Source organism: Camarhynchus parvulus, chromosome Z (genome assembly GCF_901933205.1).
Source record: "Camarhynchus parvulus chromosome Z, STF_HiC, whole genome shotgun sequence".
Taxonomy (NCBI): domain Eukaryota; kingdom Metazoa; phylum Chordata; class Aves; order Passeriformes; family Thraupidae; genus Camarhynchus; species Camarhynchus parvulus.
In genome coordinates, this window is record NC_044601.1 from 22,185,385 (window position 1) to 22,207,671 (window position 22,287).

Genomic DNA, 22,287 nt, shown 5'->3' on the forward strand with positions numbered 1-22,287 from the left:
CGCGGCCGCTGCCGGCGGGACGGCCCGCGGCGCACGTGACGCTCCTGGCGTGTCACGTGACGGGAAAGACGGCGTCCCACGAGGGACAAAATCCCTCGCGGAACAGAGACCACCCCTCGCGTGGCGTCACTTCCCGCCGCCCGCGCTGTAGCGGCATCATGGCGGAGCCCGAGGAGCAGCCGCTGCCTGCCGCGGCGCAGAGCGGCGGCCGGAGCGACGGCGGGGAGGAGGCCCCGGAGGGCGGGACCGCGGCGGGCCCCGCCGAACCGGGCCCACCCCCGGCCGGGTCGCCAGGCACCGAAGAGCCCGCGGGCGACGCGAAAAGAAAAGTAATGGGGTGGGGGGCCTCCGCGGGGGCGGGCGGGCGCGGTGACGGGCAGGCGTGGCGGCCAATGGGCGGCGCGGGAGGGCGGCGCGGGCCAATGAGCGGCGGGGGGCGGGCCCGCTGTGACGCGGCGGGCGCTCCCCGCAGTTGACGTGCTGCTGAAGGCCGTGGGCGACACCCCCATCATGAGGACCAAGAAGTGGGCGGTGGAGCGGACCCGGACCATCCAGGGCCTCGTGGACTTCATCAAGAAGTTCCTCAAGCTGATGGCCTCCGAACAACTGGTACGGGCGGGCACCGGGCGGGGGCTGAGCGCGCAGGGCCCGCGTTGTCAAACCTGCAAAGACACTGTTGAAATCTAGGCTACAGCTGCCTGCAGGAAACCTGGAGCAGAAGCACCGAGACAACTGTTCGAAGTAGACTCAGGATGTAATATTGAGCGAGCTGTGGGTGTGTGCAGCACGCTGTGGGTGTGTACAGCGCAGTGTGGGTGTGCTCGGCACTGACCTTTGGGCTTCTTGCAGTGTCTGTATTTCTCTGTGTCTGTCAGGCAGAGCTGTCAGGCACGCTGGGCAGCTGTGTGTCCCAGGGAAACATTGCTAGGCACTGTGTACCTGGTGGAACTAGGTATAGAGACAGAGTATTGGAGAAGCAGTCCAGAGGCTTTTGGGATCAGCTTTCTGAATCTGAGTGTCTGTTTCCTTCAGAACTCACATCTGAAATAGTTTAGCTGCTGTCATAGGACTGATTTTGCTTTTAAAATGGGGAGTTGGGAGGTGTTTGTCCTTGGGCATCAGATTGCCAGAGTTATTTATGGATTCCTTCCTGCAGAAGTGACTAGCCAAAGTGGCCTCATGATAATACTGGAAGAGCTGGAAATACAGTTGCACTGATTTTGTTTTTCTGCAGTGAACTCTCAGTACAGTCCAAAGTTTTTATTGAAGATACACAGTTAAAGCTAGCCTCATTAAAATAGTCAACTAAAGTGTAGCTGAATTCATTCTATTCTTTGTTTGGAGGATCTTATTTAAGTATATAGGCATAAATGCACTGGCCTTCTGATTCACCTGGAAATCATGAGGGATCTGCTTTTCCATGGTTTAATATCTCAAAGAAGAGTGATAAGTATGATGTTGACCAAGGACGTTCTCAACAGTTTGAGATCATGACTATCATCTCATTACCTCAGTGCAAAAAACCCCAGGAGAACATAGTCTTCCTGTGTGGCTGAAGCCTAAGGCTATGCTTCAAGAAAAAAGCCCTAGGAATTTTATATCTTTTACTTGGAAATAGCACGTGATACCCCAGTGTCCGCTGTTGCCCCACCCAGCAGATCACAAGGCCCTCTGTCATTGAGGATTAGCTCCTATACATATACATGTAAATGTATTTTTTGGAGCAGGAAGTGAGAAAGATTACTTGAAAATAGAACAAGATGTTTCTTATTTCTATGTTGGCCATTCTAATTGAGCAAATTGGAATAGCGTGAGTGGTTTGGGCTGAAATAAGAGCCCAAGAGCTAAACCACTTTGTGCAGCTGTATGGGAGAGTAATGGGTCAGCTTGCAGGAAAAGGAAGTCAGCATGTTTACTTTGGCTTGGTCGGCTGGTCAGACAGAGGGGACTCCTCATAGTCCTGTTCCTCCTCCACGCTGAAGTGAAGATGATAGTAACTGGTCGTATGCTGTTATATGCTTAAAGATTATAGCAGAACTTTTGACTGCAGAATGATTCTTCTCTGTTCCCAGTGGGAGCCTGTGTTATCTCGCTCTCTTCTCCCTCATTTTCTTGCAGTTCATATACGTAAACCAGTCTTTTGCTCCATCTCCAGACCAAGAAGTGGGGACCCTCTATGAGGTAACTTTCATCCTGAATATCCTTTCCAAATGCATTTAGCAGGATCTGTCTGCACACCTCGGGCACTTGAAATCTCTCGCTGCCCCTAGCAGTAATAGCTTGCATTTAATTGTAGTGTAATTGATGTTCACTGATCTGTGTGAATGGGGTCCAAAGAGATGTGACTTCATGCAGTCTCTGGAAATGCATTCCTTCATGTGCAGTGTGTTTCCATGCCTCTCACTGTAATGGGGAGCTTTCTCATGACAATATTCCATGACATGTTTATCTGATGGGAAGACTTTTTGTTTTGCTTCATGTATATGGTAGCCCATGAATAATTGTAACAACTATTGTTTTTTTGTTTTTCTTGCAGTGTTTTGGAAGTGATGGCAAGCTTGTACTGCATTATTGCAAAACTCAGGCATGGGGATGAATGACTGGCCACACAGTTGTTCAGGTTTTCTCTTCAAAAATGGAGAAAGGACTAACTTGAACTCAAGCTGTAAACACACAGAAAGAGGGATTTTTGCATTGCTGCCTATGAACATATGATGCAGATGAATAAGCAAAGACCTGGTTAGGCTATACGATCACATGGCTTTTTTTCTGATGTACATCTGGGGTACAGAAAAAACACCTGCACCTGCCATGTACAGTAGAGCCAGCGTTCTTGCTGCTGACTACTTAATTGCTGTATCTGAAGGGAAACTTTCATTCGTCTGCAGGACTGACTGGACAGCTCTGTCCATATGTTGTACTGAAGATAAGAGAACCTTTTTATTAAAAGTAATGTCTGTTGTACCTGTAGCCTGGGATTCAGTTTACTTCTTACGTGTTGTACATCTGTGGTGTGCATCCTGTTCTTTGTGAAATCTTCATCTTGAATGTGCATTATCTCATATTATTTCAAGACAGTATTTTGATTTTTTTTTTCTTGTAATATATGGGGGTTGGTATCTACTCTAATTACTCCACCCTTTGCCTTCATTGTGTTGGTAAGTTGAGTACCTCATTTAGGATGGCACAGCATTATGAGAGGCCTCACAATACTTCCCTCCTGCACAAATTTTGTAATGTTTTGTTGAAGGCTCAACACTTCAGCAGTTCTCAAGCTGTTTCTTCTTATGCTGTTTGATGACTTGCATCTTTAGCTGAATGATGTAGCTAGCTGTTGAATCTAGAGTTCTTGAAAAAGTAGATATGAGCTGCTAAAACCACTATATATTCTCTTTTTGACTGTTGTTAATTTTCATGTTTTACCAGCTGTGTGGTCCACTAAACAGTAGCATGCAATTTATATTCTTTTCCTAATTCATAGCACTGAGAATTGACTTGAGATTTTTTCCATTATGGAGAGGACTTTGTACCTTGACTAGGGTGCTGACCTTTGCTTTTATTTATTGGGGAGTTTGGGTGTTAGGGGTGGAGATTTTTAGTGGGTTTATTTGAAGTGTCTGTTGTACAGTCTTTTATGTTTGTTTAAGCTGAACCAAATTAAATGTTAGTTGTTTGCTTGGAGAATGTTCTTATACTGGATGACAGTTTTTGTCCCTGATGTAATCCAGTTCTTCAGCACATACAGACAAAACAGCCATTTCTAGTTTAAATAATGTTTTTACTATAGTCTGGAACTCCTATTTCATACATAAGTGGCTCTTATGTAGTTTCTGCAGCCTGTGTATTGGATTTTTTCCACCTGAAAGGACTTCTGGAAGAGTAATACCCAGCTTAATTTACTGACGTTGCCACACTTTGCGTGCAGCATGCACATACGCCACTGTTACACAGGCACCTGCTCTGAATGCTTGCTATGTGCATAGCTTGATGTATCTTGGCACTTTTTAAATGGAAAACTTGGGTTCACTTCATTAAACTAACAAGGCAGAATTTGTTGTAAACTTTAAACTTCAAATAATCCATACTTTTGCCTGCTCAGAACCCTGATCTCATGAATCTCCATCTCTTTAAAAGAACTGTTGCAGAGGGAAGCACTCTGATTCTGTCTGTTTGAGGAAATTGCCTGCTTGGTTACTGTGAGGCCAGCATAACCTCGACAGCCACTAGAGGGTACACAAGGACAAAGGTATTTGCATAGTTTTATCTAGGGCTCTTTTTCAAACTTTTTCATAGTATGTCCACATGCTGGTCTTACAAATATAAGTAGTTCGTTCTCCCGTGTGACAGTATGTTTACCTAAGATAAGCTACTAGTCTGGTTCTCTTTAAAGAATGTTCTATTGGTGCCTTTCACCTCACTTGATCTTAACAAATGAAACTACTGATAAACTGCAAATGTGCTCTTCAGAAGTGATGCAAGAAGGTTGATGTGTGTGTGTGTGTGCGCGTGCGTGCGCTGGGGGCGTTGTGTTTTGGTTTTAAAAAGTCAAAAGACACTGAGATCTTCAAGAACTATAGGTCATTGTGTCTGCCAGCTAATTATAGAATGTTGTCATTTATGCTGAATCTATAAATAATTTTTATCCTCTGAAGTTGAATAAAAAATCGTTTGCCTCAATTCCTCAAAATGTGATAATCCAATAATGTAAAACCCGTAGTAATGGTCTGGATTTCCTCCTTTACCACATGCATTTTTGGACCTGGATAAAATGAATCATGAAGCTTTGAATTATTCATTTATCTAAGATTCAGCTTGTTCCCTGAATAATACTTACTTTTTACTGGTTGCTTCAGCATTTTTCTGCTCTTAATTTTTTTCCAACCCCAAGTAATTTTTTCTTGGGGTCTAGTTTACCAGTATACAGCGAGTACTTACTGATCCAGCCCTTGCTTTCTGTTTCCTCAGTGCTCCTAAGTGGCTGCCTTTATTTTGTTGCTTTTATTGACTGCCAGCTCCAGTTCTGCTAATTCCCCCATGTAACTTCTGTACCTTCTTTACAGAGAGAGTCCTCCTTTTTGACACTTTCCCTTTGGGTTTGTACCTTGCATCAGGGAGGTGGTCAGTACTTACCTCTGGTAGCTCTTTAAGGACCATGGACTCTGTCTGGAGCTGAGGTTTGATTTTAGGTGGCAGAAAATTTTCCTTGCTCGTATTCTTAAGTAACAAACCATACTGCAAACATGTCAAGTAGATAATGTGTCAAGTAAACAAATAAGTGCTTCCCAGTACATTGCTTTTAGAACTTGCAAGAGACATGTTCAATCTCCTGTTTTAAAAAGGGACAGTTACAGCTTCTAAAATCATAGATTGTCCTGATATGCTTTTCTCTTTGAAAAGAATATTTCCAGTAAATTGGAAACCTAAGAAGCCCAGGCAGAACATGAGCTGTGTTCTCTGCATTTGGTGTCATTTAAGTGACTTCAATTGCTAGAGTGGGAGAAAAAGGGCATGAAAGTAAAGACTGACTCTTGGACAGATCAGTGAGAGTTGTACAAAACAAAAAATGAAAGTCTAGATTTACTCAAAGTTTTGTGCTCAACCGATATGCTACTATACTAATGCTGCTACTATACTGAACTGCCAATATTTGTAATGTAATTCACTTGATTAATGTAACTGAATTAACAGAAAAGACAAATTGAAAAAAATTCAATAAATAATTTTTAAAGACTGAGAAATAAGATGAGTATTGGAAAGGGAAGTTACTATACTGTTTTTATTAAAAACCTAGTACTTCACAACATCCTGATATTAAAAGGTAATTCTATGCAAAATTCAGTTACCCTGTTTCAAGTTAATGCTCATCAGATGCAAACCCTTCACACTGTGAGGCACTATTTTTATTAATTATTATAATGGTTTAGAGACTAGCTTTAATGATAGATTTCTAATTTGTAGTTTGAACTAGTCTTAAATGCACATGGAAACCTGAAGAAGCTAAATGAAACTAAAGTTACGTCAAGAGTGAAATGATAAAATACACAGTTGTGCCACTTACGAGCATACTGAGCAGATGTCATCATTTCCAGGACTTTAAAGTCTCAGAAAACTACTGCTTAGATCATAACAGAAGATGTGTCCCCACAACTCAAACTTGAATGTACTGATATACAGTAAGTTGTGGTGAGTGTGTTGGAAATCCACAGATCCATTTTTCCAACTCCTTCCAATGCCAAAGCACCTCTATTTACTGATTGTTATTGTTCATGCTCATTTTGCAAATCAAATTCTGCCTGTTTGCACAGCTTTTTGGCTTACATTGCTCTTGACTACCCTGAAGTCTCAGTTATTCTTCAGAGATATTATACAAGGTTATTCAAGACATTGTCTTACTACAACATCTTGATCTTGAGGGTGAGAAAAAAAAAGTGGGGGACAAAAATTCCTTTAACTCTGGAGTTTTTCATGAGGACTGTGACTATTACAACCTTGTATAAAATTCAATGTGCATTAAAAAAATAAAAGGTTTTCAGCTTTGTTTTGTATTGGATCATCACGAGAAGAAAAACGCTTGACTAGAAAACCTGTAAAATGCATTTCTTGTTTGCAAAGACCATGCTTCAGCTTTGTTACTGCCATGTTTAATATGCTTCCAAGGCTAAAAGTCACAAAACCGCACACTTTGCTCTTGCTTTAATAGCAATAACGCTGTGAGATATCAGATGCCTCTTTTAGTCAGAATTAGAGCGACAAAAGCTCATTTAGAGATTGTTTCATCCTAAAATTGGTTAAAAAAGGTTGGATCACATTTTTGACTGGGACCAAAATGTGTACATTAAAGGCTTAATGTTAAGCCTGTCACACTACCTCTATGTCGCTAGACTTGGTAGTGCCAGAAAATTTTCTGGGACACTGTAGCTCGGTCATCTGTACAGTTGGTTGTTAGAACACTTGCTGGCTCAGGTATTGGCCTGTGCTCAATTCAGGAACTGGCAAGGTACCATTTCTGGTGGGCACTTTGGATGTGATTGGCCTGTTACAGAGTTCAGGAGGTAAATAACATTGATGAAATCTGTTCTGTGTAAGCTGGCCCCAGTGCCACGGATCAGTCCTTGGGATACTTGTTGCTAGGTACACAGGTGAAATTTCAGGTGAGATTTCATCCTTTGTATGTGCAATAAGAAGAATTAAACTTTGGGACAAAAAACGCGGTCTCTCTTCAAACTTCAAGAACAATCTAGGAATTTTTAAAAAATAATTCCTCTGCATTCCCTCCATGCAATTGTCTCTAAATGACTAAATTTATAGGCTCTAAATGCCTACCAATAGCCACATTCAGCAACATTTTTTGTTAAATATGCAGATTGTAGATGGTGGCGAGGTACTAGGTATATGTCTTGGCTCCATCATACCTTTCTTTATTAAAAGTAGATGATGAACATTACTTAATTTTTTTTTTAAAAGTACAGGAGTCTTGGAATCCTTGCTTTGTATCTTATGGAATGATTCCACATGCAAATTTTCTATATAATGTGTATATATCAATTAGACTGACACAATGTACCATTAAAATATAATTGCATTGAGGGCCTAACCTTAAAAAAATGTTTAACATGTTCCAATTGCAAATATCAGTATATGATTTAAAGCAGATAAAGATGTTTCCCTTGAATTCTGCTTGGTAGCAGAACTAATAATCCTGAAGAGCTCTTAATGGGAAACCTCAAGGAAAAAGATCTCCACATAAAAGTGCACAGCAATGTTCCTAATGTGGAGGCTAGCCAGTACTTTGGCTTTCTCATGTAAATATCATAAATTTTAAAATACCACAAATTTATTTAAGTGTCTTTCTTGCAGAGAAAAATGTCAATATTTTGTATTTTATTTATAGCATATGCATTTCCCACCAAAAGTAGATCAGACTGATTCTTCCAAGAGTCCCTTTTGTGGTGTGTGGTTTAATGTCACACAGCTCTTCAATGCACTGTTTGGAGTTTGCTTTTACCTTCAGCAGAGCTCATGCCCTTTAGTAGTTGTTGGTTTTTTCAGTGAATTACATGATTTTGTTTGTGGCATCCTCATTTCACTCGTGTATTACTTCATGTTTTTAGTCTGAAGATGGTCTTTAACTGCATGATATTTGATGCAATTGTTCTCAAGCTTTTTTTGAGAACTGCTGTGCATGCAGCAGTTTTTCATCAAAGATCTGCATACTGAGTGATCAGTCTCACTTTATATGACTGAAGGACAGCTGCACTGATACATTGATTCATGACTACATTGAGTCATGTAGCCCCAATACTTGCACTAGAATTGCAGATCCAGATTTTCTCTTTAGAACCCTCTACAAACATCAGAAACTTAGGTGAACAGTGACTTAACAAAGAGGTGACTTAGTAAAAGGAGTGGAAGTAATTTCATCTGGAGGAGGAGGTATAAGTACTCATGAGGGTGTTGAAGTGCAATTGCCTGGCCAGGCTAACAGACCAAAGAGACACAGCATAGTTGTTTGCCACAAGAGTCTGGTCATTTAGACATCTTGGATCCCACCTTCAACTAGCTCACAATTTTTATTTGGAGTTACAAGATATAAAATAAAGTACAGTCACAAGCTACATTTGCAGGCCTAGTACATGGTGCAAAGTGCCTAATGCTGCAATTTGATAATTCCATTGATCTGACTTGAAGATTTTCCTCAGTAAAGCATGAGAGAAACCTTGTGAGCTGCACCCCAGTAGGAGATGGTGTGCCACTAAATGATTGAGCACTTCAGCTGGTAAGTGTCTCCTGGAGTTAGATGTCATGTCAAATGATTGCTTGATTTGCTTATACCTGTCTTTTGGGTAATAGCAGAGTGCTTCAGCATTTGTACATAAAGCAAAGGTTATGTGGTTAAAGCCCAAACACCTATTCTCCAAGAAAAGTTTTTAATAGGATACTTGAGAAATACATTTAATAGTTCATTTCTTCAGGTGTATGATTTCCAGCAATAAAAGTGCATGAAGTCCTGCAGTCTCCTTGTGCAGAATCACAACTGAGAATGTAAATACAATTCCTTTGCTGTGTGGACTTCAGCATTCTCTTTTTTTATATTGGATTTTCAGTGAAAGTTAACTGCTGTATGTGCTCAGACCCTTGTGCCATTTCTATTAAAAGGGCATAAGCAAAAGCACAAGATAGAGAGACATAAATGTTGTTCCTAATGGTGTTCAGTCAGTCAAGTAATCAACTCCTGTAGAAGTTTTGGGGATCAAAAAGTAGGTTGAACAATTTCAAATTAAAAGCTGTAAACACTTTTGAATAGGAGCAAATAAAAAGTATAACTATATAAACTGTAATAAACAGCAGCAGTTGTAAACTGCAGTAGGTAGATCCAGCCTGATCCCTTACTTGTAATAGAGGGAGGTATAAAATGTCCTTTTACTAGCAGTATTTAACTAATGACCTCATCAACTTTGTGGCAAAGGAATCAAAGTACTGAGGTGTCAGGGATTAACGGCAGTGGCATAACTACATTCCCCCTGGATTTAAATACCAGGGAAAATACCTCCAAGCACAGGTATACAAATAAACAGAGAAATATAGCAGCTGGAAATTAGTTTCTGTCAGATCCTGTGAATATTAGAATAAGACAAAAAATACTTGAAAACTTACCTCATGCTTTATTTCAGAACCCATAATTGTGATTCTTACATTTTATTCATGAGAGACATTCTATTCCTTTGGGCAGTGCTTCCAACAGCTGCCAAAAGAACGTGAATTCTGCCTTTGAAATAAATGACAGGGTATTTCACAGTAATTCTAACTCTCTGTAACCTACAGAAGTTTTAATGGTGCTCTATGAGTTTTCTGAGGTGTACTGAAAAATGTGCTACTTGTCCATCTAATCCTTGGAAAGCTCCAACCAAGAGCTGACATAGAACAGGGGCAAATTTTGTTAAGAAATAAGAATCATTCTTAATTGTGAATTTGAAAAGGTTACCTAGGGAAGTGACGTACTTGTTCATTACCTGCATTTGGCCCAGGAAGAGTGGACATGGCTGCTGAGATCAGCACAAGGGTTGTGTTTAAGAGATTTGGGATAGTCTTAGGTTCTCTCAGACCTTAAAAAATCTTGAAATCATTGCACTTTTCTCTCTCTTTCTCACACACACATACCAACAATAATTTACAAAATACTGTTAAAGCAGGGTCTGCTTTCTGCATGCCAGGAGAGGTTCTGGAGTGATGGCTGAAAATGTACCTATTCAGTACATTGATATGTGTTTCATTCCAGTTTGCTAGATTCCAGCCCCATTTAAAATTGGGTAAGTATTCCCTACTGCAGTGAAGTCAGAAATTCATTCAGCCTCTCAAGCTATATTTACTTTATTAATGGCACTTCTTTTTGTCATACCTGTACTTTAATGTACAGGTCAGGGAGAGGGAAGAGAAAGCAGGTGTGCTAAAAATCCCTTAATATAACTGTCTGTAAGGGAAACTGCAAGCTGCCAATGTTGTGAGCACCTTTGAGCCTCAGAGCTACAGCAGCCCACACCACCAGTCTGCTTACTTCCAGATCCATAATCATAAGGCAGACCTGAAGAGCTGAACCTTTTTTCCTCTTCAAGAAAGAAAGATTTTCTTCAAACACTGTTCTATGGCGTATAGTGAATTCTGTTGCCAGAATCCATAAATAATAACAGCTTTTATAACTAATAACATATTAATTACAACTAATAACAGACTAATAACAGATTTCATTAATAGCTGAAGTGCAAGGAAGACGGCTGGTGTGGTATCTACTTGTTCTGGTGCCAGTATATAGATTGGATAGACTGAGGAGCGTGAGGACGGTCTGTTGTTTTAGCACGGTCTGTTTTGTCCCATTCACTGGTTCGGGGTGTCATTCTGAGTGCTAATGGTTACGGCAGCCCTAAATGTTCCTGCAGAGTGCACTGGCTTTCAAGAAACAGCACTATGAACGGGCTGTCTATCTGTAAGCAACCTCCAGCAGCAATCTTCTGTGTGCTTGAAATAGCTGTGTGTCTTGTTTTGCTTTTCAGTAGACCTTTTAGATGCATTTTTTCAAACCAACGTGTACGTAACGGAGGCAGCGGCAGGGCGCGCTCCCCGGCAGAGGGAGAGAGATGCTTTCCGCCCGGCAGCAATAGCCACTTCTCCTATTTCCCTCGCCGGGATACCGGAGCGCCAGACGCCCGCCGGCCCGACCTTCTCCGCTTCGCCCGGGCTCCGGCGGAGCAGCAGCAGCGGGCGGTGCGAGGAGCCTCTGCAGCCGCCTCCGGCTGCCCCCGCCCGCCGGGGTCGGTGGCCGCGCTCACGGGGACGGGGACGGGCAGCTGTCCGCGGGCCCGCCCGCCGGGGCGGTGGTGAGCTCCCGCCGTGCCTCCCGGCGCATAAAGGCAGGCGGCGGGGGCCGGCCCGGGGCAGCGGCTGGCGGCGGCACGGGAACGACCGGCGATGATGGAGCAGCCGGTGCAGACGGAGACCTGGAAGGCGCGGAGCCTGGAGGAGCTGATCCGTATCCTCCATCAGATATTCGCCGAGGATAAAGTCAGCGTGGACGAGGTCCAGGCGCTGATGGAGTCGTACGAGAGCAACCCCGAGGAGTGGCTGCAGTACGCCAAGTTCGACCAGTACAGGTAGAGAACACCCCGGAGCAGGGAGCCCCCGGCCGCGCAAGCGGCGGCGGCGGCGAGGCAGAGCCGCCGACGAGGACTGGGATCTGCAGGGACGCCGGGCGAGCCCCTCCCGCCCCCGCCTCGACTCGGCCGACAGCCCCTCCGGCCGCGCCGAGGGGCCGCGGGGCGGGGGGTCGCGCCGGGGCCGGGGGCGGGGAGCGGGCGGAGCGGCTGCGGCCAATGGCGGCCCCGGCGCTCGGGCGAGCGGCGGGCCCGCACCCGGCCCCCGGTCGCTCTCGCTCCGGCAGGGGGCCGCGATGGCCCGGGGAGACGTGGCGGCGTGCCGCAGACCCCGAAATAAGCGAAAAACCGCAAAGTTGGGAGAAGGAGCCCGGGAGAAGCGCGCGGGGGGCGCGCAGAGGGACCCGCGCTCAGGGCGTGCTTGGGGTCCGTGGCCGAGCCGGTGCCTGTCTGCGTGCCCTGCCGTGTCGGCGGGCCGGGAGCTGCCCCGGGCTCCGGCGGAGTGCAGATCGAGGCTTTCTGCTGCTCACCGGCTGGAAGGAAAATACCTGTTGGGGTTCTAACTCCTCCTGCTCTGCCAGCGACTGATTTATCTCTGCCGCTGTTGGCTTTGCTGTCTTAAATTTCAAGATAAATACATTTTATTCGAATGTTTTCTTTAAAAAACAAACAAACAGAAACAAAACCCCACTCAAACACTTCAAACTCCAAAACCTCTTTTTCACTGTGGCATTGTGACAGCATCATTCTACCTTGACTTTTTTAGCCTCCTTTCACCTCTCTGTGACTATCTTCCATTTGGAACAAATCATGACATTTGTAACGGAACACAGGAAACTAAGAATCAGGAAAACAAATTGTTTTAACATTGGTTGTGGCAACCTTTTATTTATATATTTATTTATTATTTGTTATTTATAAATTAATTTTTGTCCAGCCATACCTGTACAGAAATAACAGCACTTGAGAAGTTTTGTCAAATGCCAGCATTGATTAATTGTTTTCTGCCATCATAGGAGAAATATGTCTACATAATATATGTACACGTTGTGGATGCAGTGAGAGGCAGTGTATAGATATAGATGTTTCCTTTGAAAGTAGTTCTTTATGAGCATCCTTTCTTGAGTAAAATAGAGTGGACTTATGGGGATACTAATTTGAAAGTATTCAATTGACATCAGTGCACTTTCTGTGTGCCCTTGCTTGCATTTTTCAGGTAAGACTGAGGCATACCATGGTAGGCATAAATATTTTCTTTACTTGGTGAAGTGCAAATACTCATGGCTACTGCTAAAATTAAATCTGAAAGTCTCCCACTGAGCTACTTGTACCATAGCATCAGACCCAGATCAGAAGGGTCACACTATGGGAAGCAGTAGAGCAAAATCCAAATCCCTTCTTTAGTGAACTTTTCAATTGAACAAGATGATCAGCTGTTCAGGGCAAACTTAAAGGAGAGTAAAAGGAAACAAACGTAAGATATTATTTGAAAAGAAATTTTGCTCTAATAAACTTCGTTTAGAAGTAGATGCTGGCAAAACGTCCCTCACAGGTGCTTTATCCACACAAAAATGCTACAATACAAGACATGGAACTTTCAGGAACAGAGTGGGAGGACCATGTGCAGGGAGTCTGGCATCTTTATTCTTTGTTATTTTGGCTTTGTACAAATGAGTTCTGCGTAAGAGAAGGAAAGCCAAGAATATCAGAAAAGGAACTGCAGAAGAATGTAACTATGTATTTTTCTTGTTTCATTGCAGTCCTCTGTTTCTAATTATAAGCCAGCTGCTGAAGTGACTTCATTCAATAACCATTTTGATTTGATCCCGTCTACCGCTCTAGTCTGACTCACAGTTCCCAAACTCCAATCATCTATGTAATTCAAAAGAAATAGTATTCAAAATATTAGATACTCATTTTCCTTCCCAGAAAAATAACTCTTACCAAAAAATGCCAAATTTATAAATACAATTTCGTTTTTTCTAAGTAAAACTTACCTGTCAAGAAAACAGAAGAAAAATAGTTTTTGTATGTCACAACTTTCTTTCATAAACATGTTTGTATAATTTTCTCTTTTATATACATATTAGTACAGTTAAGTGCAAACACTTTGTATTTCAGGTACACAAGAAATCTTGTGGACAATGGAAATGGAAAGTTCAACTTGATGATCTTGTGCTGGGGTGAAGGTCATGGCAGGTTTGTATTTAAAAACTGATTTTAGCAAACATATAAATTCCCCATATCTTTTGTATCTTTGTCGTACAAAATAGAGGAAAAATAAAGTCCTATGGGAGCTATCAGAAGGTGTCTGGAAAGTAAGCAGTGCAGAGCTCCTATTAGTATAGCAGTCCTGAATATCTGCTGTAACTTTTGCAAGTTTGTAGTCCATGGCCATTTGTAAAACACTCTTTCAAAAAATGCTTGTTTTTCTGCAAAAGCTAAGCTTCTCTCCTGTTTTTAGTCCCAGAGATATGACCCTGTTCAACCTGTCCCATACAACAGACCCATATAACACCCGACCTCAGAAGCAGGACTAGGTGCAGTTTAAATAGTCTTCATTCTTTCAAGGTGTTTAAATCTGTCTTTGTGGCAAGATGAGAAAACTAGATTTGGATTAGGACTGCCGATAGGGAGGAGGGAGCCCCTTTCCAGAACTGTTTAGCTTTCTCTAGGTTCATACATCCCATATCTTCCCTCAAAATGGATCATAATGCTGATGTGGCCTTCCAAGTCATGTGCACAGACTGTACACTTGGTTGTGTTGTCCTACACTATGTCAGGGCAGGATCTGTCTCTTGGAAGGTCTTTCACAAAGTGTGGGCTGAAGCAAAAAATGCAATAGCAAATATGCGGTTTTGGACTGAATATTCTCACATCTAAATAGAAAACCTAAGGAGATGTTGGAACAGGGTTTTTTATTTGTTGCAATTGATCATGTACGGCATTCTTTAGAGGATGCCATAATATGAAACTCAGAGCAATACAGAAACTGAGCTCATCACCTCTACTCCTCCTAGGCTATTCCCACACAGCTTGTAATTTATGTTAAACTGGATGGGCATTAACTTAACTTATGTTAAGTTGGATGGGCATTTGTTACAGCTAGACTGAGACCACCTGGTTTTGCTTCCTGCAAGAAGAAGGTCAGATTTTCTCATGTTATTTGGAATGACTGTGACAAAGTGGCATTTGTGAAGTGTTATGTGCCTGAAGCATGCTCTGCTCTCTCAGCGTCTCAGTTTGCAAGAAATCCTAATTTTTGCTGAAAAGGAACAGTGATGTACAAGTACCAAGTTTTTGATTGAAACTCATTAGCGCTGTATTTCAGAGGGTTAAATTCCCTCTTCTCCTTTGCCTCGATGAGTGGAGAGCTCTCCTTTTGTCCTAATCCTGTTTACTTTTATAACAGTTACTCCTGCACTTAAAGAAAAATAAACCAATACTAAACTAAATATCTAACCCATACGTAATCTCTAAATGTGGCAAATAAAACATGCTTCAGAGCAAGAAGAGAGATCAAGAAAGCAAACAAATCCTACCAGATTCTGTTGAGTTTTAACATAAAAATGCCAGTGAAATTAACAGCTTAGTATAGCTGGTTATATTTATAAATATATATTGTATTGTTCTATTTATTAATATAGCTGGTTATACTTCTCACTCTCAGAGTGAGAAGTACAGCATTTTTTTTCAACAATGCATGTGAATCCCAGCAGTAAAGGGGCTATAGAAATTAAGCAGCATTAGCTCATTTCTTCAAATTTTGGGAGTGAGCATGGTGGATTTGCAGAGATCAGGTATACTTGCAAGTTTATATCAGCCTTTTCCTGGGATCATGGTAGAAGCGTTGTTTTGTTTCTTGGCCCAGAAGAGTTTTTGCATTCTGGAGAAATTTTCAGCCCTACTCCTTTCTCCAGACTTTCTTTGTGGTTCTCCATATTGAAGTCATAGGCTGACCAATATCTGACTCTTCTCCAAATCCTGCTGTATATGAACTTAGCTCAATATATTTCCATAGCAGCAGTGTAAGTAGACATCCCTTAATGCATGTCCCTTGTGGAATGGAATTTCATTCTAAGGTTTTTTCCCCATACAATATGCTACATTGTCTGTCTTGCACTGAAATGAAATATGCGTATCACACTGAGTTTGGTTATTCTTTTTACATATATAGCAGTATCCATGATCACACTGACTCACACTGCTTTATGAAGATCCTCCAGGGAAATCTAAAGGAAACTCTCTTTGAATGGCCTGAGAAAAAAGGAAATGGTGAAATGACTAAGAAATCAGAACGAGTTTTGAGGGAAAATCAATGTGCCTACATTAATGGTAAGATATTAAGCTTGTTTTGACAATTATCTGTCCATGAGTCTTATTCCTAATGGAAGAGTTCATCTGCTTTTTAGTCTCCTACATTTAACAGTATAATACCTATGGCTCTATGCACAGTTTAAGAATAGAACTCTTTAGACTCTGCACAAGCCTGTATTTAGATTCAGTAAAATAAACAACCGCATCAAAAATGTGCTTTTCACTCACTCTTAAAACATTGTAGCAATTGCTTGTAGCAATAATAATTATAATAATAATATACTGGGTATCTCCTCTAGTCTAAGAGCCTTTAGTATTGTGCCCCTGATGATTATGTGAAATTGCTTGTAAATATAAACTTGTATAGCATTCTTTTAAGAATTAAGAGAAGCAAAGTTTAGATAGCTTGATCACCTTGCCTTTTTTTTTTTTTTTTTTTGTTCTCAAAGAAGTAATCCTTTTACTCAGTCATGGAAAACTTATGTTGAAAATGTAAAAACTGTCTATGAAATAAATTGACCAGCCTGGAATGGAAACATATGACAGTGCTACTTCTTGTCCAAATCAACAAAAGGCTGTAGTGCTGAAGTGCAGTGTGAGCAAAACTGAAATTCTCAATCAAAAAAAAATAAAATACACAATGTTGAGAATGACTAAGATTCCATCAGTAAGGCTCTTTAAGTACCTAAATCCACACCATCATCACATGTATCTGTAACTATTACTACCTCCTGCTTTGCTGGAGACCATCCTGGAGTTGCCATCTCGGTGTAATGTGTGCTGGTGCTATGAAAGACCCTGCACATTGTGCTGGACCACTTTGAGTTCAACAGAACAAAGGTGAAGCAGCAGACAAGCAGGTCATCTGCTTTATATGTCATGGGTAAAACACTGGAGAGCACACCTAGAGGGGCTGACCTTGGGAACTTCCCAGCTAGAGGGAGACTCATGTTGGGTTAAGAACTCAGCCAGGGTGAGCGCACTGGGGAGAAAGACTGGTGTTCTGCAGCCCTCTGTTGAAGCTTTGCCGTGCTAAATGAAAACACTGAATTGATGGGGCAGGAAATGGCTTGACACATCTGCTGATGCTCCTGTGCCAGGGACACAGGTTCTCCACCTTAATCAGGTTTCCCTACATATGCAGTCCTTTCCAGTGCAAACAACTGCAGACTGTGTGCATCTTACCCGAAGCTTCCTCAGTTGTTTAAAACAAGTTTGGTATCCAGTTCTCTGAGGCTGGTTGGATCTCTGCCATGTTTCATAACAGATGTTTTGGTTTGAAAGGAACATGTTAAACAAGCAGAAGGAAAACACTGACAGTGTGTTGATTGCCATAATTACATTGATAGCAAGTGCCTTCATGATTCTACTGTGTGCTTCTTGGTTGCTCTTGTACATAAGGGTCAGAAACCACTAAACCATGTTTATTTGAGTTCTCCGTTAGATGAGCAAAGATTTAGGACTTTCCCCCAGCTGCAACATCCTCTATTTAGACCAAGTATGTTAACAACACTTTGGGCTTCCAATCAGAGTTAAGAGTGTACTCATGACTCTCAAGGTACCATGGCTATGTTGCACAATACATGTCCAGGTATTATATAACAAATTCAAGTACAAAGGCCTGAGCTGTTTTTACAGCAGGATCATAAATTAAATAATGTATGTTTTTACAGCAGGGTCATAAATTAAATTCAAGGTCTCTCTTAAGTAACTCAAAACCTCCATTTTAGTGTAGAATGGACATGGTTTGTTTCACAGATGTGATTCTTCATACCTTACATTTTTCTGTAATAGCTTGATTATGCTTACTATTCAGTCATAATTGGAAGTGTGTCAGTCGCTATTGATTAGTCGCTTTATAGGAAAGAGAAAACAAATGAAAAATGTGCTCTCCAAACCAATAAACTGGAAGGATTCATTAGGAAACAGATGCCTGCAGTAGAAGACACCATATGTCTGCCCATAAGTCCATGCCCCAAATGCATGTAGCTGACTTTCAATGTGACTGATATCCTTGTTACTTGTAAAGAAGTACAAAAGCTTTTGCCCCCTCTCTGCTTCTGAAGCATGTATCGCAACAGGTCTCCTAGGAAAATAAATGAGCTTGAAGTCCTTTGGGAATGAGAGATAGAAAAATATTTGTGGTATGTCTTCCTTAATTTTCTTGGGATTTCTGTTGGTCTTTATCCTGTGGCAGATAATCTAGAAATTACATGAACTATGGAAGGCAATAACACATTTTGAATTACCAGTGTATTTAGGAATCTGTACTAGAGAACACCAGTCAAATTCCCTGTACTGTTACTTGTTGCCCATAGAAGTGTGGCCATGCCTATTTGCTCATGAGTTACAGTTTAAAAAGTACTTTTTCTAGGCAATTGAGATCTCATTGGATCTTCCTACTAACACAGCTTCTTTTTGCCATTTTGTGCCTTTGCTGGTGTAGACTCCATTGGCCTGCACCGTGTGGAGAACATAAGCCACACAGAGCCTGCTGTCAGCCTGCATTTGTACAGCCCACCCTTTGACACCTGCAACACCTTTGATCAGAGGACTGGGCACAAGCACAAAGTCACGATGACCTTCTACAGCCAGTTTGGAGAAAGGACTGTCTGCGTAAGTACAAGATGAGGTGCTCCTCACCTGGCCCTGGGCTCTGAGCGCTGTGGGGACGAGCACAAAGGGCTGCCCTGCTGCCTGCACAGGCTGCAGTGATTCTGCCCTGGGACATGCAGAACGGTCAGCACCTCTGCCCTTCCTGGGCCATCCCCTCTTGGATCAGATAAAACCTGTTTCCAAGTACTCTTTGATTGGTCAAGTTGCACTTCCCTTATGTGGAGTTCCCTATTTTGTTGCCTTCCTCTCCTTCTGAGCAGAGAGGATTAATGAGACATCTGCTACTAGTTAAGCACCTTCAGGCAAATTATGGTAAATACAACCTAGCCCATGGAAAGTGTGAAGTAGCTACATTGTTTTGGCCAGCCTTAGTCAGGTGTGATGTTTCCTGCCTAAACTGTCCTGCCAAAAAGGATCACATTTCAAGAGGTTTTAAACCTTGTAGTTTACTGCAAATACTTCTTTAATCAATTCAATTCTTCATAATCACAATATTCACAGAGTAAGGCATGCTCTGAGAGTAAGAGTAGGCCAGTTGTCTGTTGTCTGCATTCTTGGGCAATGGGTGATTTTATTTGGATAGGAAAGAAATCTTAAGATCATCTTTGAAGCAACCAAGCTGGAACATGTGGGAGAGGTTAACAGGGTTTCAGCACTATTCCATGCATTGGGAAAAATAACTACTTACCTGTGGAGAAAAGACTGATTCTGGATGTTCAGCCACAGATGTTCAAACACTGTTTAGTTTTGTTTGATACTGAACACTTTCATTTTCCTTGAAGCCAGAAATTCAATGCTCAGGAGTTTCCTAGAGTGAGTCCTTAGTCAGATCAATTTAAAGTTTTATATAGTTGTCAAGTACCATATAAATTATTTCTCTGAAGCCTGCCACATTACCAAACAGCTGAAACAGAAATTTTAGCCTTCCCAAGTTTGAAAAGTCCTTGAGAAATAAATTTGAATTTATAGTTCAGATTTTAAAGGGTAATTAACATGGAAAAATTCTGAACAAAATTAATGCAAGGATTCAGTGTTTGTTTTCTTTCTTTTTCTTTTAAGTCTTTATTGAATATTAGTACATAAGATAGTATGTGAGACTAGGTATTTTGGCATGGAGTGTTTCCCTACTCTGATCTGTAACCATCTGGCAGTGTTTTCACCATTTATGGGGCAGTGGATCTGGCTTACAGGAAAGACCTAAATCTTAATCGTCGGATCTCATTCATGAATTCCTCTAAATGGAATTCCGTTAAACAAGAAGGTGGTAGCAAGTCTGGACCATTCAGCTGCCTAAAATGACTTCATGCTACAAAAACCTTCTGGTCTCAGGGACTTGGTTTCTGGAGAACAGACTGGAAAAGCAAACTTTCTTCTGCTTACCAGATCACAGAAGGACCCAGGGAGGCAGAGATGTATAAATTATAAATACCAAGAGAGTAATGTAAAGTAATTTGTTTGTCTTTTATGAGTGAGAAGATCGGCCAAACAAAAGCACATTCAGTTCTTCCTCTTTGTCTTAATTATTTTATAGATAAAAGACACATGTAAAGCCCTTGTGATTTCTGGCCTCTGGCCATGAGGAAGTCTTGATTAACTAACTCTCCAGGAAACACACAATAAGTTATATAGGCTTAATAAAAAAAATAGTATGTGTGTCAAAGGACTTGCCCATCAGAGTAACTGCATAGTTTAAGTACAAAACATGAGAATACTGATAGGAAAGTCCACTGACAGAAAAGTGATTTTGTGTTGGGTGTCACAGCACACCAGTTTCTTCTGCCAGGAATTTTGCAGAGGAAGGCAGTATCTGTGTGCAGCCTGTCTTCCAAGCTGGACATTCAAGCAGTTTCTGTCAAAATGAAGTAGAGCAGGCTATTGGGGAGACAAGATAATCTCTCAAGTAGGAAGCAGTCCTCGGCAGTCCCTTCTGCCATGAGCTTACTCATGGTCACCCAGAGCCGATAGACAGGGTGACATTTTCAGGCACATAGTCCCTTCTACAAAGCTCTATCAAAGAGCACTGAAAACATACACTCCAGGTATTTTTAGGAGCTACTCTGAAAACAAAGGTACACAACGAGACCATGAAATAGGCAGTGACAGTTTCTTTCCTTAAAGCAACAACTTCTCCTCTTTCCTTTTAGGCTACAGGAGTGCCGCAGGAGAACAACTGAGAAGCATCAGCACACGTTTGCGTAAGACCTGCTGAATGTTTAACCAGGGACAGAAGACTTGCACGGCTAAGGCTGACAGCCAGATCCATTTCATTACTTGTACATCGGAGTACTCTAGGGCAGCCTCCAGACCACACACAGTTTCCTCGAGCAAATGCCAATTATGGGACACTAAGCTAACTAGTGCCATAACCTGCTTCAGAGGTTAGATGCCTTTTCTTAGGCTCCTGTTAGAATTAAGTAGCTGGTTGTCTAATTATAGTGCCTTTCAAACTCCACCTTGGATATCACACTGAGAATATCAGAAATAGGGTTTTTAAACATCATCTGATTCTTCTCAATAAACCTATGGGGATGTATGCTCTCAATGTAATTAGTAACTATATAAACTTCTAAGCTTCCAGTCACTTGTACCTATGGGTAGTACAGTAGATACAACTAACAGCAGTGCTTTTTTTTTAATTAACTCTTTTAAGTTTTAATGCTTTAGGCCATCTTGATAGTTTTGTGCATTTTTTTACCTTTTTTTTTTTACAATTTAATTTGTCAGATCCTGTTTTAAATAGGAACAGAGAAATGCTTCATGCATGATGATTTTCAAAACTGATTCCACAGAGATTTGACTTTTAAGAAGACTAATCATACTTAATTCAGCTAATGTCCAGTTTCCAAAGTGTTCTGTGTAGCTAATGAAGAAGAAAACTGAAATAAAACTGGATTTCTGCACTGATTTCAGAGTTTTCAACTTTTTTTTCACTGTAACTAGAATACTCATCACACTTTACCAAAATTCACATTCCTCATGAAATTTTTTCCAAGTAGTACACTGTTAGAAAAGACTTTTAAAAGCTGGCAGTATGTCAAACATGCAAAGAATCCTGACTCAAATTAAGTTAGGGGGGAGTTCTGTCACTGAGTGTGCTGATGTTTAGTTTTATCCTCCAGATTTAGTCACAGGGAAAGAACCTTCTTGAAAAGAGTTAACTGTAATTAAACACATAAAAATCAGCAAAGCTGAGTGATGGAGGCTATCTTGTTCATTTAATGCACTTAATAACATGTTCTCAAGTAGGGAATGTGTAGCAATTCCCCTGGTCTTGTAGGTGACTGCTGGTTAGTCAGACAGCAGTTTAAATTTTATCAATATTGGGTTGAGTCACATATTTCCCTCTATATTGACAAGCCCAGGAAATATTTACTTTATGAGACCCCATTTCCAGAGAGGCTGTGTCAAATTTTTAGAAAATATTTGAGCAGTGTAAGTGTTTTTGAATGAACCTGTGCCTTGTTGTGAAAGTGTGACAGCATGAGAGATGAGCTGAGGCTGGCAGTCTGGCTGTCCTGCTCGTGCAGGGTCATCTACAGCAGATTACTCAGGACTATGCCTAGTTGGATTTTGAGTATCTACAAGGACCAAGGCACTACAGCCTCTCTGGGCTTTTCATGTTTTATCAGCTTTTCAGTAAAAAAGGCTTATGTTTACACAAAATGTCTTGTATTTCAGTTTGCACCCAGTGCTTTTTGTTCCCCTCATCCTT

The 22,287-nt window shown here is 41.5% G+C and overlaps 2 protein-coding genes across 2 annotated transcripts; both read left to right on the forward strand.

Annotated features, from left to right (window-relative positions):
- Positions 1-140: 140 nt before the first annotated feature.
- Positions 141-2,970, forward strand: ATG12 (autophagy related 12). The gene is made up of 4 exons (XM_030969336.1): positions 141-328; positions 471-609; positions 2,119-2,181; positions 2,537-2,970. The coding sequence occupies exons 1-4, from the start codon at positions 159-161 to the stop codon at positions 2,594-2,596; spliced, it is 432 nt and encodes a 143-aa protein (XP_030825196.1). The 5' UTR covers positions 141-158; the 3' UTR covers positions 2,597-2,970.
- Positions 2,971-11,096: 8,126 nt separating this feature from the next.
- On the forward strand, positions 11,097-21,528 carry CDO1 (cysteine dioxygenase type 1). Its single transcript, XM_030968578.1, has 5 exons — positions 11,097-11,642; positions 13,764-13,841; positions 15,820-15,977; positions 18,406-18,575; positions 20,720-21,528. The coding sequence occupies exons 1-5, from the start codon at positions 11,461-11,463 to the stop codon at positions 20,747-20,749; spliced, it is 618 nt and encodes a 205-aa protein (XP_030824438.1). The 5' UTR covers positions 11,097-11,460; the 3' UTR covers positions 20,750-21,528.
- Positions 21,529-22,287: the final 759 nt, after the last annotated feature.

What these genes read in the sequence shown, in the direction of transcription:
- ATG12 (XM_030969336.1), top strand. Translation starts at nt 159, where the DNA reads ATGGCGGAGCCCGAGGAGCAGCCGCTGCCTGCCGCGGCGCAGAGCGGC. An exon ending in GCGGGCGACGCGAAAAGAAA is followed by an intron (nt 329 to 470) that starts AGTAATGGGGTG and finishes GGCGCTCCCCGC; the next exon opens with AGTTGACGTGCTGCTGAAGG. An exon ending in TGATGGCCTCCGAACAACTG is followed by an intron (nt 610 to 2,118) that starts GTACGGGCGGGC and finishes ATTTTCTTGCAG; the next exon opens with TTCATATACGTAAACCAGTC.
- CDO1 (XM_030968578.1), top strand. Translation starts at nt 11,461, where the DNA reads ATGATGGAGCAGCCGGTGCAGACGGAGACCTGGAAGGCGCGGAGCCTG. An exon ending in GCCAAGTTCGACCAGTACAG is followed by an intron (nt 11,643 to 13,763) that starts GTAGAGAACACC and finishes TTTGTATTTCAG; the next exon opens with GTACACAAGAAATCTTGTGG. An exon ending in TGGGGTGAAGGTCATGGCAG is followed by an intron (nt 13,842 to 15,819) that starts GTTTGTATTTAA and finishes TTACATATATAG; the next exon opens with CAGTATCCATGATCACACTG.